This window comes from Sinocyclocheilus grahami, unplaced genomic scaffold (genome assembly GCF_001515645.1).
Source record: "Sinocyclocheilus grahami isolate Dianchi unplaced genomic scaffold, SAMN03320097.WGS_v1.1 scaffold116.1, whole genome shotgun sequence".
Classification (NCBI taxonomy): Eukaryota; Metazoa; Chordata; class Actinopteri; order Cypriniformes; family Cyprinidae; genus Sinocyclocheilus; species Sinocyclocheilus grahami.
The window spans coordinates 52,781-68,384 of NW_015505295.1; the positions used below are offsets into that span (position 1 = coordinate 52,781).

Sequence of the window (15,604 nt, forward strand, 5' to 3'; positions counted from 1 at the left end):
GAGAGAGAGAGAGAGAGAGAGAGAGAGAGAGAGAGCCAAATTGAATTTGAAATTGAGAGCAAGACACATCACAGTGGAGTCAGCTGTCTTAACCCTGGCTTGTGTACTGCAAACACATATTCATCACTGTGTCTGTCACGAGACTCTGTTCCCCTTTCGGGCTCTGTCTTTACATTTATTTTGAAAGATGAAGCTCAAGATTATGGTAAGGGGCGTTACATTTCCGACGAGTGCTTGCGGTGTTCGGCCAATCACAATGCACTGGGTCAGCTGGCCAATCAGAGCAGACTGCGCTTGTCGGAAGGAGGGACTTTGTAGAAAACGAAGCGTTTGAGAGAGGCGGGGCATAGAGGACCTACAATAATGTACAGTATTTGAAAAATAATGTGTTTTTTGAACATTAAAGCATGTCAACATATTCTGTTACACCAAATACACAAAATAATGATCTTTAAAAAAGCATCATATGAGCCATTTAACAGAAGTGGTCATTCTGCCTAGTGTCAGTTACAAAATCTACAGGTAAGCTGGTTATATAATGTTGTCGATATTTGTGTAAAATGTGTTTAGATTTAAAATTGAACTGGAGCAATTAAAAAGATCTGTATTATACTGTATACCAGGGGTGCCCAATCCTGCTCCTGGTGATAGACTGTCCTGCAAAGTTCAGCTCCAACCCTAATCACACACACCTGAAGCAACTAAGGTCTTCAGGATCACTTGAAAATTAAAGGCAAGTGTTTGCGCTTAGAGTTGGAGCTTAACTTTGCAGGACAGTTGATCGCCAGGAGCAGGATTGAGCACCCCTGCTGTATACAGTGTGCAAATTTTACTGTGACTTTTAGTCAAATTCATTATTATAGGAACATTTAGGGGAGGGGCATTCTGATCTCTTATCACGCAAATCAAATTGTTATTTGGTCGCACTGGCACAGTTAGCCAAAAGTCAACTATGTTAAAGACATTTTAAACAAAAAACTAACTTTACTTAAAATATTTGTTTATAAAAATAGAATTTACTGTATATCATGGAATGTCATAGAATTTGTCAAAATTTGGATAAAGCAGGCCTGTATACTTAATCAAATCATAATGCACGCTTTTAGATTATTAAAACAGAACTCAGAAAAAAATCTGTTATTTGGTGGACCTAATAGAGTTAGCCAAAAGTCAACCATGTTAAAGACTTTTTAAACAAAAAAATAGCTTTTCTTGAAATGTTTATAATAAAGTGATAAACAATGATCTGAGAAGTGCTTGAAAAGTACTATTGCATGTCAAATGCTAAAAAGTGACTAATGGTCAAATTTCTATACACTAATTTTTTTCTGAGCAAAAAAAAATTACTATCATACATTTTTACCATGATTTACAGAAAACGTCATTCAGTGTAACAATATTTTGTATATCAAAAAAATCTTGTCAGGTATATTTAGAAAAATCATTAGATGACATTTAAAGACAGTTTATGAATCACTGTGCAGTTTATCGGCCAACATATCGGTTATCGGCTTTCAAAAATAAAGAATAATCGGTTATCGGTATCGGACAAAATTTTCATATCGGTGCATCCCTACCCAAAATACTAATTCGTTATCATTTTAAATCTTTACCACTTTCCTTCAAACCACTAAGTTTTATCAAAGACTTTAGATCAGCTATAAGTTTTTTTTTATCACTTAAAATGAAATAAAATTTTGTATGATCACTTTTACTTGTATATATTGTACTAAGTACAGTTCAGAATAAGTACGTTGTTTCATTTTCGAGAGAGAGCGTTATGTAAATAGAGAGATATGTAAACGCTGACTTTTCTTAAAATGCATATAATGTGATAAATAATGATTCCTCAAGCAAACGCAGCGAGTGTATGTTTACCGCCTGGTGCTTGCATGTCAAATTGACAAGGATTTTAAGATCTCAACCTCCTCCTTCCTATGGGGCTACTAAAGGTGCCAGGCCCCCCAGACGCCCCGACACATATAATCTCGGCATCTCTATAAATTCTGAGGAACCTACAATGAATAAAACTTTCTAATGAACTTCTGGTTAAATACAAAACGGTTTCCACGTAAGAATCTTGCGTAAAATCGTTCAGATTGATAAAGCGGTGATTCTGTGACGGTCGTCATGGCAGCGGGCAATCAGAAACTCGCCCCTCCCCCCGGCGGCTCGAGGACTGCCGCACCTGACGCACGCAGCACCTGTGCGTGACAGCTGTGCGACGTCAGTAGAGCAAGTGAGTCAGGATCTTCCACACTCGGCGTATGATCGCCCAAAAAAACCAAAACCATAACCCTCACACTCATTTGGTTGCTACGCCCAAACGTACACGAGCAGCGAAACAGATCTAAAAGCTCATTCTTATCACAAAAAGCAGTTATTAGCAACTCACCAAGAACGTTTGCTAAGCAATGAACGTGTGCTGACGGTGGACGTAACAACGTTAGACCGAGTCAATACAACATAGAATAGAAAAGCATCCGAGATCGGTCTGAGAACGACGTAAGTTACCTGTAGTTCCGATTTCCATTCATGAGGTCTCTGTCCGGATTCTAGCCGGCTCCTGGGGATCAAATACCGGCTGAAAGGTGTTTGTTTAAAGCCGCTGAATGTCCTCCGTAAACCGAACTACACCCCGGCTGCTACCGCGGCTGTCGAAGCGGGCCGCTCCGAGGTTCTGCTACGGTCGGGGGTCCACCCAGCCAGTGCCGAGTCAGTCAACCAAAAGGCACGAACTCCCTACCGTATGTCGATGATCCGTAATTGCTAACAGCTGACAAGCCAAACGACCCCGAACGAAATATTTTTAACAGCCGTCGTGAAACAGAGTTTGTCAGGAGCCTCGGACCATTCGCGGTGTCTTCTAAATGAAAATCTCTTCTAATTTAAAGACATCCACTCAGATATGAAGTTTCTAGATGAATATCCGCTGCCGAGTCGAAAATGTGGGTTTTATTCCAGTCGCTTTAGTCCGAGTTTGCCAGCGGCCGTTGACGTCTCATCGACTCTGTCGGTGTGTTACCGGTTTGCCTTGGTTTACCATCTCTGTACAGTCAGGGTGTGTTGCCAGATCTATACTAAACAAGCAAGTTGGTCTGATAAAACTAACTCGGAACACGCGGCTTGCGTGTTCAAAATCAGTCTAAAATAGCCAAAATTTTAGCCTACTGTTTCTTTATTTTTTTTGAGTCACTGCAAAACTGAAATAACCCCAAACCTGAAATCGCCTTTGTTTATAAGCAAAAACCCACAAAAACTTAAAATACACGGACATGGCAACACTGAATCAGGGAGACCCACAGGAAATACCAAAGGCAGGAAACACCGTCACTTCCTAGCATAATGTAATTTATTTGATCCAACTTTGATTGTTAATTAATGAGTAGTGTAAGAACAAAAATGACAAATGAACCCTCTATAAAAATGTTTTTAATGTGAATAAAACATTTTCTATTACTTTTTTTTTTTTTAATAATTGATTTCATGGCAGTAAGGGAAAATGTTCCTCCCATTGTTTAACAAGAACAGTTTAAATTCTCCAATTTGTTCATTCGTGTATATATACTCTCACATTTTTACTGAACTGTACCATAAATTTGTCCTATGGTGTGACATAGCAAAAATTAAGAAAAAAATAAAACTCTTAATAGAACATAAATAGCAAGAGAGAGATTTATCTTCAATGTTAGACACTTATTTTCATATAGTGCTATTTATTTAATATGAAATTATAATTAGCATATTTTTCCCCCATGACTTGTTGGACAACTTCAAGACAAACTTTGCTGTCATTCGTTCAAAACTGCTGAAAATTCTACTATTTTAACTTGAGTTATATTTTTATCTCCCCTATTGCAATGCTCAACTGTTTTTTTAATATAAAAAAAAAGATCGACAATATTAATTATATTCATTTTTATCCTGTGGGACAGTGAAAATGCCATGTCACGTCAACAGCCCATATATATATATATATAATAAATAACTTTTATTTTGGATGCGATTAATCGTTTGACAACACTAATATATATATATAGTGCTGTCAAACGATTAATCCCGATTAATCTCATCCAAAATAAAAGTTTTTGTTATATTTTGTTATATATTTCTTTTATACCATCAGTACTACAAACTATGATCTACAGATGGCAGCAGTGTGCTTAGCATGTACCGTATGTCATTACCAAAAAATAAGATTGTACAAGACTCAAACTAACAATGTCATACTGGACAAATCTGCACGGGCATGAAACACCACACCCTGCAAAAAAAGGTACTTGAAGAATGTTGGGAGTATGGCCGTATCAACATTAGTAGCTTTGAATGGAGAGGAGCAATAGAGGTAGAGGAAATGGGAATAGACACTATTGCATGCTGTAAGACAATAAGTATGACTGCCATCCCACCATGGTTATTCTGTTTTCCTATAGTAAATATGGAAATAAAAGACATTTTAAAATCTGGCATATATCAAAATATTCAACAGTATATAGAAACCAGGTATGAAGATACAATACAGATATACACAGATGCATCCAAAGATCCAATAACTGGCAAAACAGGTGCAGCTGTATTCATCCCAAAATACAATATTAACATCCAAAAAAGAATTTCAGATCACCTATCAGTCTTTTCAGCTGAAATAATGGCCATTATTCTAGCACTACAATGGGCAGAGGAAGTTAAGCTGCATAAGATCTGCTCAGATTCCATGTCCTCCTTGACAAGTATCCAGAGTGAAAAATCTGTAAGTAGGCAAGATATTTTAGATGAAATAAATCAATTAATTTTTAGACTAAACTCAACAAAAAAATTATACACAGTTTACGTGGGTTCCAGCGCATGTGGGTATTGAGGGAAATGAAAAGGTGGATAAATTGGCAGAAGAAGCCCTGAAGACAGAAAATATAGATATAAAAATAGCACTTAGTAAATCAGAAATTAAAGTTATCATTAAAGATAATATTAATAAAATGTGGCAGGATACATGGGATCAAGAGGAGAAAGGAAGACATTTATATAGCATTCAGAAAGAAGTGATAGTTAAAAAGTGTAATCTGAGGCGGCAGGAGGAAACTATTTTAACAAGGCTGAGAATAGGGCACACAAGGTTAAATAGTTGCTTAAGATTAATAGGAAAACTCCAGACAGGATTATGTATACATTGTGGAGAAGTGGAAAGTGTAAAACATGTACTCTTTATATGTAGGAAATACTCTGAAAAAAGGAAAGAACTACAGAGTGCATGGAATAATGGATTGAGCTTAAAAAACTTATTGAGTCTGCCTGGCACACAATATATACTTAAGGCTGTCATGACCTTTCTGAAAGAAACTCAGGTTGTAAACAGGATTTTAAAGTAGTTTAAGATTAATAGGAAAACATGAGACATGATTATGTATACATTGGGGAGAAGTGGAAAATGTAAAACATGTACTCTTGATATGCAGAAAATACTCAAAAAAAGGAAAGAACTAGAGAGGGCATTGAATAATGAATTGAGTTTTAAAAACCTATTGAGTCTGCCTGGCACACAATATATAATTAAGGCTGTCATGACCTTTCTGAAAGAAACTCAGGTTGTAAACAGGATTTTAAAGGCTGAAATAAATGAACTTTCCACGACATTCTAATTTATTGAGATGCATCTGTAGATGATACAAATTTGATATCCCAATGAGCTCACACCTCAGTCCTGCAGATGGCGGTAATGTACTTCGTTTGCAAACCGTCAAATAAAAACCACAGAAGAAGAAGCTTGTGTACAGGATATATTCTGCACTACAAACGTGAGTACAGTATCTTGTGTTTTTTTGTGGTAATCCTTTTTTTGTACTGGTGTAATTTCTATCTTCTAAAACATTAGGATCAATTAATTAAAATGCATTTTTTTTCTTAAATCATCCCATACGAAAGATTAAATCATTTGGGCATAAATCAGTGGCTTACATATTGAAGTATGTAAATAACTAGCTGCATAAAGTCGTGAATGTACGCCAGAATGCTGATAAACTACAAAAAGCTCAAACCTTATTTATACGTGCTACTCAATTAAAATGTTATTCCATTATATGCATGTGATTGATTAAGCTACAATTCAGCTAAACAAGCATTGAGATCAATAACTTAAACTCTGTGTATCTCACCAACATGTGGAATATTCTTTCCAGGTAAACAAAAGTACTGCAGGGTACATTCAGTTATTTTTTCATGTTTTTTTTCTAGTCTTCCATATGTGGCATCAGTCCATTTGCATGACCAGATAACTCTATTTCCTATATGTATTTGATCAATTGTTTTGCCTAGGATAAATGATTTCTTAATTCATGTCTTAATGTTTCAGAGGAATGGATAAAGTCATTACCTGTTTCAACAAGCGCCCAGATGCTTCGGTCCGTCTCATCTGTTTTCCCTGGGCAGGTGGAGGCTCTATCCATTATGCTCGCTGGGCCAAAACTCTCAACAGCTCTATTGAAGGTAACTCTGCTACTTAAAACAATCAATCAATCAAACAAATAAATACATTTAATAACATAAGATGAATTGCATTTTTTACATTCATTGTATTAATTACATATTTTTAAAACTAAATTTTAATCATTTGATTGTTCATTCAAAAGTAGGATATTTTTAGTTTCATTTAATTGTTCATTTATTTTCAGTGTACTCAGTTCGACTGCCAGGCAGAGAAGGAAGAGCTAAGGAACCATTTTTTCAAAATATGCAGGAAATCATTGATGAGATCATCGGTGTGCTTCTTCCACATCTCAGAGAAAAGCCATTTGCACTCTTTGGACATAGGTTTGTGACACTGTTACTAAAGTAGCAGGAAATGATGATAGGTTTTAAAAAGGTATATATATAAGTATATGATGTTAAATTATATAAACAAGCTGATGTGTAGGGCCAGAACACGATAGTCAGTTTAAAAGGAACATGGGCCAGAACATGACAAATATATATACCTTTTTATATAAATAAATAAATACCTGTTCATTTGCAACTTCTTTCTGTAGTTTTGGAGCTATGTCCTGCTTTGCTTTTGCCGAACATGTAAAGAAGGTCTACAACCTTGAGCCAATCCATATGTTTCTCTCTGGAGCCTCCGCACCATATGTAAGTGTGATCTGTTCTGTATGTTGTCATATCTGTCCATTTTATGTGTTGTGGTTTATGTTGTTGCAAAGGTGAGATATTTGTATTATTATTATTTTAAAAAACTATACCTTTATGTGTAAATATATTTAAACGTATATGTTTGTGTTCTAAACTCTTGAACTTTTCTGTAAGTCTGAAGCAAGACTGCAGGCACCAAGAAGAAGTCATATGTCAGATCAAGAGTTTCTTGTGTGGGTCACTTCTATTGGAGGCACACCACCAGAGATACTGGCCAATGCTGAGCTCGCCAAACTCTTCTTACCTGCGCTGAAAGCAGATCTCTGTGTAGTGGACAATTATAGGTGGGTTCAGTGTCTTTCTTTAGCGTAAGAAAACATCAACATATGTGGCATGGAACAAACTTACATATAATACAAATCTGTCCGGCAGATGTAGCAGACCATCAACACCCTTCCTGTCATGTCCAGTATCATGCTTCGACGGAAAAGAGGATGCACCCCATGACTTACAAGGTGAATCTGACAGATAAATGGTTCAGTTTTTACTAAAACAATTTTTAAATAGTTTCGGTTTTATAAAGTGGTAAACTTAGAAAGAATAAACTGCTTATTTGTTAATAATTAGAACACATGTGCATGATTTTGTCATCATTTACAAGCTTTAGTTTTATGTGCAATTCTTGTATTGTGTCTCTTTTGCTTTACAGCTTGGAAGGACATGACAAGTGGTGACTTCACTGTGCAGATGCTTCCTGGATCTCATTTTTACTTGAAAGAAGCAGCAAATGAAAAATATCTACTGGACCACATCACAAAACATCTTGAGACAGCAGAGATGGACTATTTATAGAAACTCTGTCTTTCATTATCTAACTGCAAACATGATACATTTATGATATAACTACAATTTATTCCTAACACATTTTCTTGTCTCTGAAAAAAAAAATCTGAATAGACAGAAAGTAAACCAATTGATGCCAAAATAATCATTCCATTAATTGAGCACAGAAATATTCATGACTTAATTTGACCAATAGATCATGAATAACCTAGATGTACACAGATACATTAATGTTAGAAGATAAAAATATGCTATATGAAAATAATTGTCAAGTATTCAACGCAAAGCTGTAAAAAAAATATAGCTAAACGAATTGTTTGTATTTAAACAGAATGAATGGTTGAATGAAAGGGGGAGGGGGAACTATTAATACAATTTTTAAATAAAATTTGTAAATTTTCTGAATAAAAAGGTGAAAAGTGCAAGAAGTGTTGTGGGAATTTGCAACGGTTACTAAAGTGTTCTGAGTGGCTATTACGCGTTGCTGTGAGGTCTTTAGGGGGTTCTAGATGATGAAAGGTCAAACTGATCCCACCCCAAGTGTTTTTCGGATTTCTGAGTGGTCATGGGCACATGTCACGGTGAGGCGATGAAACGTCTCAGTGCGTGAGTAATTGTTGAGTGTTGCTATGCTGTATAAATTATTGAATAAGCTGCAGTTGCGTCGCCCCGTTACCAAGAGACCCGCTTACCGTGTTTACTGCTGGACTCACAACAGCGACTGACAACACATCTGAAAGTTGCATCAGTTTCGGTAAGTCAAATGAATGTTTTCAGTGGTTTACAAATGACATTTATATGAACTTTACTTAACAAAGATTTTACTGTTAAATGTATATGAATACACAAGTCAAAGTATATTTTAGGTGCAGAAACTCCATTTCCATTTAAGTTTTAACTAGTAGCCCTGCTGTGTGACAAATCATTTAATAAAAGTACAAATATTCAATATAACCTCTCAATTACGAGGTCGTGAAATACATATAGGCATAAATATATGATAAATGCAGGATAAATACACAGGAATAAGTCAGTGTTATTTGCTTGAAATGTCACGTCAAATATCCGAGAGATTGCTTGCTCTGGCATTATAATTTTTTGTCTTTTATCATTCTGATTATTTATGCATCAAATACATTACTAAACGATATAATAATTGTTAATTTGCTATTATTACTAGTAGTTTTACTAAACTATGATGCTTCTTAAAATACAGAAAAGAGAAGTTTTTCATTACCAGAGTGAATTTAACTGATAGGCTGATAATGTCCAATAATAATAGTAATTTTAAAAATAGTTTTATTAATATATATTTTTCGCAAAAAATAACCATTGGGCCAGTTAGCCTCCGTGTAAAGACTGTGTCTTTAGAACTAGTTTGAGCAGCAGTTGCCAAGTAATCAGTCTTACGTTTCCAATTCAAATAAGACCAATCTACCTTTTCATAACTGAATTAAAAAAAAGTTATGACCTTGTTATGACCTTGAGAAAAAAACTGACAAACTTTTTAAGGCTAGTCTAAACAGTTTATGCAACCCGCCAAATCAAAACACAAACAGATTAGAACCTTTTAGAATCAGATGGTTAACCATCTGCCTGTTTACTAGAACTACTTCTTTTGTCTTTAATTGTCATCTTGTTTCTATGATGCCAGCAAACATGGCCACCCTGAGCTCAAAGCCAGGCTTGCGTTACAGTGTGTCTGACTGGGCGACTAATAATAAACAGATATCACACACTGCTGAAAACAAGCGCAGCATTTCACACGAGATACGCCAGGAAGGAAGAGCTCTGCGCAATGAGACGACCAGTAAGGTAATGATCAGGGTGGTTTGAAAGTTGTTTGACAGCATAGAAAGACTGTAGCACTAATTATCAAATATTTTGCTGTTGTTGTTATCAGACAAACTGGGATGAGTATGACAGCAGCAGGCGACTGAGTGACAGAATCAATGACGTCACGCGCTGGAAGGAGAATCTGAAAGTTTGTGCACAGCAAGTGGATGCAGAAATGGATGCTCTTACTCTGGTGATTAATGAGTTCATAAAAACCATGTTCACACTTCTTTTCTCCATCTTTTTAAGTTATCTTAAAGCAACTATATGTATTTTTTATTATTATTTAACCTTGAAATATGTTTAAAAAACATTCTGATGGTACACTTTTAATAAGGTGAATGGATGCCTATATCTCACAATATAGAGTTTATATCTCACAGTTTTTACTTTTTCTCATAATTCTGAGTATATATCACACAATTTCTCACAATTCTGAGAGGGAAAAAAGTCAAAATTGCGAGATAAAAACTCGGAATTCTGACCTTTTTTCCTCACAATTCCCAAGTTCTAACAATCTCACAATTCGGATTTTATATCTAGCAATTCAGTTTTTTTTCCCACCACTGAATAAAAATGGCAATGTTTTTCTTCACAATTGCGACTTTATATCTCACAATTCAGTTTTTTTTTTTTTGCTCAGAATTCTGAGAATTGTAAGATATAAAGTGGCAATTACCTTTTTTATTCCTTGGTGGAAGCATGCTTCCATAAATAATCGTTGTTTTAAAGGGGTCATATGATGTGATTTCAATATTTCCTTTCTCTTTGGAGTGTTACAAGCTCTTGGTGCATAAAGAAGATCTGTAAAGTTGCAAAGACTAAAGTCTCAAATCCAAAGAGATATTCTTTATAAAAGTTAAGAGTCAGCCACACCTACCTAAAACGGCTCGTTCTACCACACCCCCCACATGTCTACGTCACAATGTGGGAAGATTTACATAACGCCACCCAAATGTTCACGCAAAGAAAGAAGGCGTTTTTTTTATTCTCGCTGTAGTATTGTTGTTACTGCCGCCATGTCGTGAAGGCGCTGTGTGATTCGTTGTGAAGGGAAACTACTTTGTTTGGTCTTCCAAAAGAGAACGATATCTGCTTCGTCATGCCTGGAGCTGATCCGTGCTGGTCGCTGAGGAAATACTACAACTTTGCGCTGTGGATCACTGGATCGGCTTTCACCGTGGACGAAGCGGAGTCCAGCCCGGGGTCGTCACATGTGGTTGACACTGTGTTTCTTTGTGAAAGTGAAACTACTTTGTTTGGCCTTCCAAAAAGGGACACGACTAGAAATCAGTGGTTAAGTTGTATTTACAACACTGTTCCAGAACACTTCAACCCAAATATTCAGATGTGTGCAGCACATTTTATGGAGGACCGCTTCCTGATCCTGGGAGAGTAGACTACAATGCCGACTGTTCTGACTCAAAGATTGTAAGTACATTTTTTATATTTAAAGAGTTTTTATATTTTGTATATTTAAAGCGAGTTTTTTGGGCAGTGAAGAGTAGGATTTGTTGTTTGTCATTTCCCTGATCACAAATGCAGACATGGTTTTATGTTTACGCAGTGCGATGCAACGCAACACGTAAAAAGACAGTATTATTATTATAAGTCATTATAATCCATAATTATGTCCCCACTTGATGCAACGAATTCCTAGTTTATAATGGGTTTTCATGTTTTTGAATCATCGCTCCGGCCTGACAGGGCATCATCACAGTATGGTGAGGGGCATAACATTTCCGTCACACGCTTGAGGTATTCGGCCAATCACAACGCACTGGATAGCTGGCCAATCACAGCACACCTCGCTTTTTTAGAACGATGAGCTTTGTAAAAATCGACCCGTTTCAGAAAGGCGGGGCATAGAGGAGAAACAATAATGTACAGTATGTGGAAAATAATGTTTTTTTTTACCTTAAACCGCATAAACACATTTCATTACACCAAATACACCAAATAATGTTCTTTTTAGCAGCATCATATGACCCCTTTAATTAAAAAAAATCCAGTGAAAAAATGAATTGGGAAAAAAAAAAAAATCTAATCTTGAACCCATAAAACATTGCTAAGTCCAAGGAGGAGACGGAACGAGCCCTTGCTGCCACTGTTCTGCCCCTTGAAGTCACTGCGGAGTGCTTGAACCTCAGGGAAGGTCGTCGTGGCAAGGAGCTGGTCAGTGACCCTGTAGAAGCTGAACTAATGAAGGAAGTAGAGGTGATTGATGGAGCACAACGCATCCTTCAGCAATGCATTGACCAGGCCTTTGAACAGCTGTGGTAAGTACATTCATATAGACATTAATTGGTTTGAACCATTCAGTATCAATCTGCTTTGTTTATTTTGGATGACAATCATATCTCACTTGACTTTTGCCTGTTGATATGATGAAGATTATGTGGTTGCTAATCTTGGCATATCTTCTTAGTCGCTTACAGGAAGCACGGCAACAGTTGACCATTGACCTTCAGGATAAAATAGAGGCCCTTGATGTGGACATGTCATGCTTGTCTCTCACTATGCGGTCACCTGAGATCTCCCTGAAGCCAAACCCCACAAGAGTGCCCCCCGGGTGAGTTTAAGAGTAATCTTACTTCTAAAGAGCTATCTTAACATAATAATAATAATTGAACATCCAGAGACTATAGGCCAAGTTCTACGAAGGGACCCCAAATAGGTCAAATTTTAATAAAATATATTTTTTTAATATAATATAATATAATATAAATGTGTTTTTCTTTTTCATTTTTGTTTGCAGTTCCACAACTCCACAGCAGTGGGAGCAGTTCAGCCGATACAATGTTGCCCGAGCTAAAGAAGAGATGCAGGCCTCTGTGCAGATAAGAGAGAACAACATCATCACAAGAGCACAGGTGCCACATCTGATCTACAGATTTAAACTGAATCATTTAGTGTAGTAAAAAGCTATTTTTTATATATTCAAGGGACTTTTAAGATGTTCAAAATGAATTGCATTTCAACACTGTAAAAGGATATCCCTTCAATATGATATCCATTCACTAAATGCATCTTCTCTCTTAGGTGCAGAATGAGCTGGAGGCCCAAAGAATGGCAGTGGAGTTTGCTCTCCGTAAGCGAACTCACCACGAGGAACAGGCCTATCACGAAATGCAATGGCAGCTAAAAACTGTAAGGCCTCTTCTTTATTCTCCCCCTTTTTTAATATCATTCTGGTGTTTTTGAATATGCCGTGAAACTGGGAATGATGAACTTTCATCCAGTATAATAGGGAGTTAAAAAAAATTACACACAATTGAAATATGAATGTGGAAGTTCAGCAATGAAATATGGGTCAGTTGGTCTTTATTCCCAAATAAACCCCACAGGGTGATCAAATGAGGTGTAAAAGATTTAGTATCATTCTGAAGGGGTTTATTTCGCGATAATGACCAGCGGACTGCTAAATATCCTCCTATTATATGACTTCCCGCAAAAAAAATCAATACATGGACATTGATTTGAGTGCATACTATTTTCTTATTGAAAAAACAGACTGTGGAGTGATATGAGAGATGTGAAACTAGCACAGTGGTTGTTGGGGTCTATACAAGTGAATATTCAAAAATATCTGATACTGTAATGTAGCAATTGACCAATCAGAAAGTAGTATCCCATGTGGTAATGGATGGATCTTTCTTTTATTTTAGTATGTGTGCCGATATTTTTCAGACTCAAGAAGAGATTGCTGAGCTGGAGAAGGACATTTGTCACCTAGAGGAGGACATGCAGGCCAAGACGGCTCCTCTAAAGCTGGTCCACACCCGTCTAGAGAACAGGATCAAGAGGCCTGGCATGGACCTGTGCCGAGATGAGGTAAACTCTACAACCAGCTTATTGGCAACTTGCATAACGGTGCTGTCACATTAGCAAAAATTTGTCAAAATTTTGCAGGCAAAAAAGATTGTGTACTATTGTGTAAAGATGTATGCAGTACAACTTGCATAAAAGTTACTTTCAAACCAAACAGCTGTTCTTTGGTCAATGCCTCAAATTCACAAGACGAACTTGAGCCTAATCATAACATTGGCATGGGGAAATCTTGCACCCTCATGCTAAATTCCATATTTCTTTTCACCTTATTTTGCAGCACAAAAGTAAGCTATTTTCTGTAAATGTGCAAGACTTCTGATTCATTAACTATCTATCTTATTCTTCCCGTAAAAATGGGCGTGGCCATTTGTAAATTTCATGGGTCTTGCTTCTGGTCTTATTCGCTTCCAGCTATTTTTAGTTGCTTGATATTGCAAATTGGTGTGTCTTACCATATTATTTTTTATGTATTATCTTAATTATGAACTGCACGTTGTAATTCTTCTCGGTATTTCCCTATAGCGGCTAATGAACCAGAAGTCTCGCCCATAGGCTTACTTCCACACTGACAAATAAGGTGGAAAGGTAAATATCTAGAACAATAATAAAGTGTAGTAAACAATAAAACTATTTATAATTATGATAATAAATGAAAATATAATATGATATTAAACATAACATAACAAATATCAAGCAGCCTATGACACCAGAAGCCTTGCACATTCAAGTTACAAATGGTTACAAAACCCACTCTTACGTTAAAAAATAAGGTGGATTGAAATGACTGGATTTCGCCAAACAACAATAATGTGATCGTACATTATGTCATCAGCAATAAAGAGATGCATGACCTTTGTTCTAGTTAATTTCACCCAGTGAAAAACAAACACAATCCATCTTAATCAGCTGCGTTTTGATTGGTTATCTCATAACCTGTTACTCCCAGGTTCAGTTTGGTTTGGTGGATGAAGCCAAGCAACTGGAAGCCACCATTCTGGCACTGAAACAGAAGTTAGCACACGCCCAGTGAGTCCACTGTTTTACTCAATTCCTCCTTGTATTTTATATCAATACTGCACATTCAAAAAAAGTCTGACCTGTGAACACCTTTGATTCCCAGACACTCTCTGCAGGCTCTGAAACAGCATGAAGCTCAGATGATAGAGGATTTGTCTCGTAAGCAGGACGTCCTGTCGCTGGAGCAGCGCAGCAGCCAGACCCGTCAGCGCCTGACTGTGGGGGTCCAGACTGAGGGTCTGGCCTCAGCTGTGGTGCCTCTCACCAATTCTAGTGGCAGACACAAGCTGGACCTTGCTTGAGTTTCACCCTGTTTCATACCTCATACTTACGGTGACGTCACATTTGCTATTGCTCAGCAAAATTTTATGGGAAAAATCCAGTCATTCCCACAGGAATACAGGAGGAGTTTCACATGAGGGCATAAAATAAGGTGACCAGACATGCCACTTCGCGGGGACATGTTCTGCCCAGGATTTCTAAATTGCCTAAAATCAAGCATAGCGTTAGTTCTGGCAGGTCAGGTTAGTCAAGCTTGCATCAGCTGACTCTCAGCAGATCCACGTCTATAGGGATGCGACATCTATCACAGCACCCATATATAAGGACCTTAAGTATTATCACCAGCTTTTGCGTTGCACAATAGCTAATTACCCTCCTCCATCCCCAACTCCTCCTCTTGTTCAGTCAGGATTCGGCCTTCTGAGTCCCCTTTAAATCAGAATTACTTCTAAAATGTTTACATTAAATTATTGAACATTAATGATATCCAGGGCTAGACTGGGACAAAAAATCGGCCCAGGCATTTTTTGGTCCAGGCGGCCCACCACCATTTATATATATATTTACTTTACATTTAGTAATTTAGCAGACGCTTTTATCCAAAGCGACTTACAAATGAGGACAATAAAAGCAGTCAAAACTAACAAAAGAGCAACAATATATAAGTGCAAGTGAC

The 15,604-nt window shown here is 37.0% G+C and overlaps 2 protein-coding genes across 2 annotated transcripts; both read left to right on the forward strand.

Moving 5' to 3' along the window:
- The first annotated feature begins 5,699 nt into the window (after positions 1 to 5,699).
- Positions 5,700 to 8,388, forward strand: olah (oleoyl-ACP hydrolase). The gene is made up of 7 exons (XM_016277776.1): positions 5,700 to 5,792; positions 6,347 to 6,480; positions 6,666 to 6,804; positions 7,020 to 7,119; positions 7,294 to 7,463; positions 7,552 to 7,634; positions 7,829 to 8,388. Exons 2-7 carry the CDS (start codon positions 6,351 to 6,353, stop codon positions 7,969 to 7,971), a joined length of 765 nt encoding a protein of 254 aa, XP_016133262.1. The 5' UTR covers positions 5,700 to 5,792; positions 6,347 to 6,350; the 3' UTR covers positions 7,972 to 8,388.
- A 1,233-nt stretch (positions 8,389 to 9,621) lies between these two features.
- On the forward strand, positions 9,622 to 15,023 carry tekt2 (tektin 2 (testicular)). Its single transcript, XM_016277779.1, has 9 exons — positions 9,622 to 9,777; positions 9,866 to 9,991; positions 11,872 to 12,077; positions 12,227 to 12,370; positions 12,557 to 12,671; positions 12,841 to 12,948; positions 13,489 to 13,632; positions 14,576 to 14,655; positions 14,750 to 15,023. The coding sequence occupies exons 1-9, from the start codon at positions 9,622 to 9,624 to the stop codon at positions 14,946 to 14,948; spliced, it is 1,278 nt and encodes a 425-aa protein (XP_016133265.1). The 3' UTR covers positions 14,949 to 15,023.
- Positions 15,024 to 15,604: the final 581 nt, after the last annotated feature.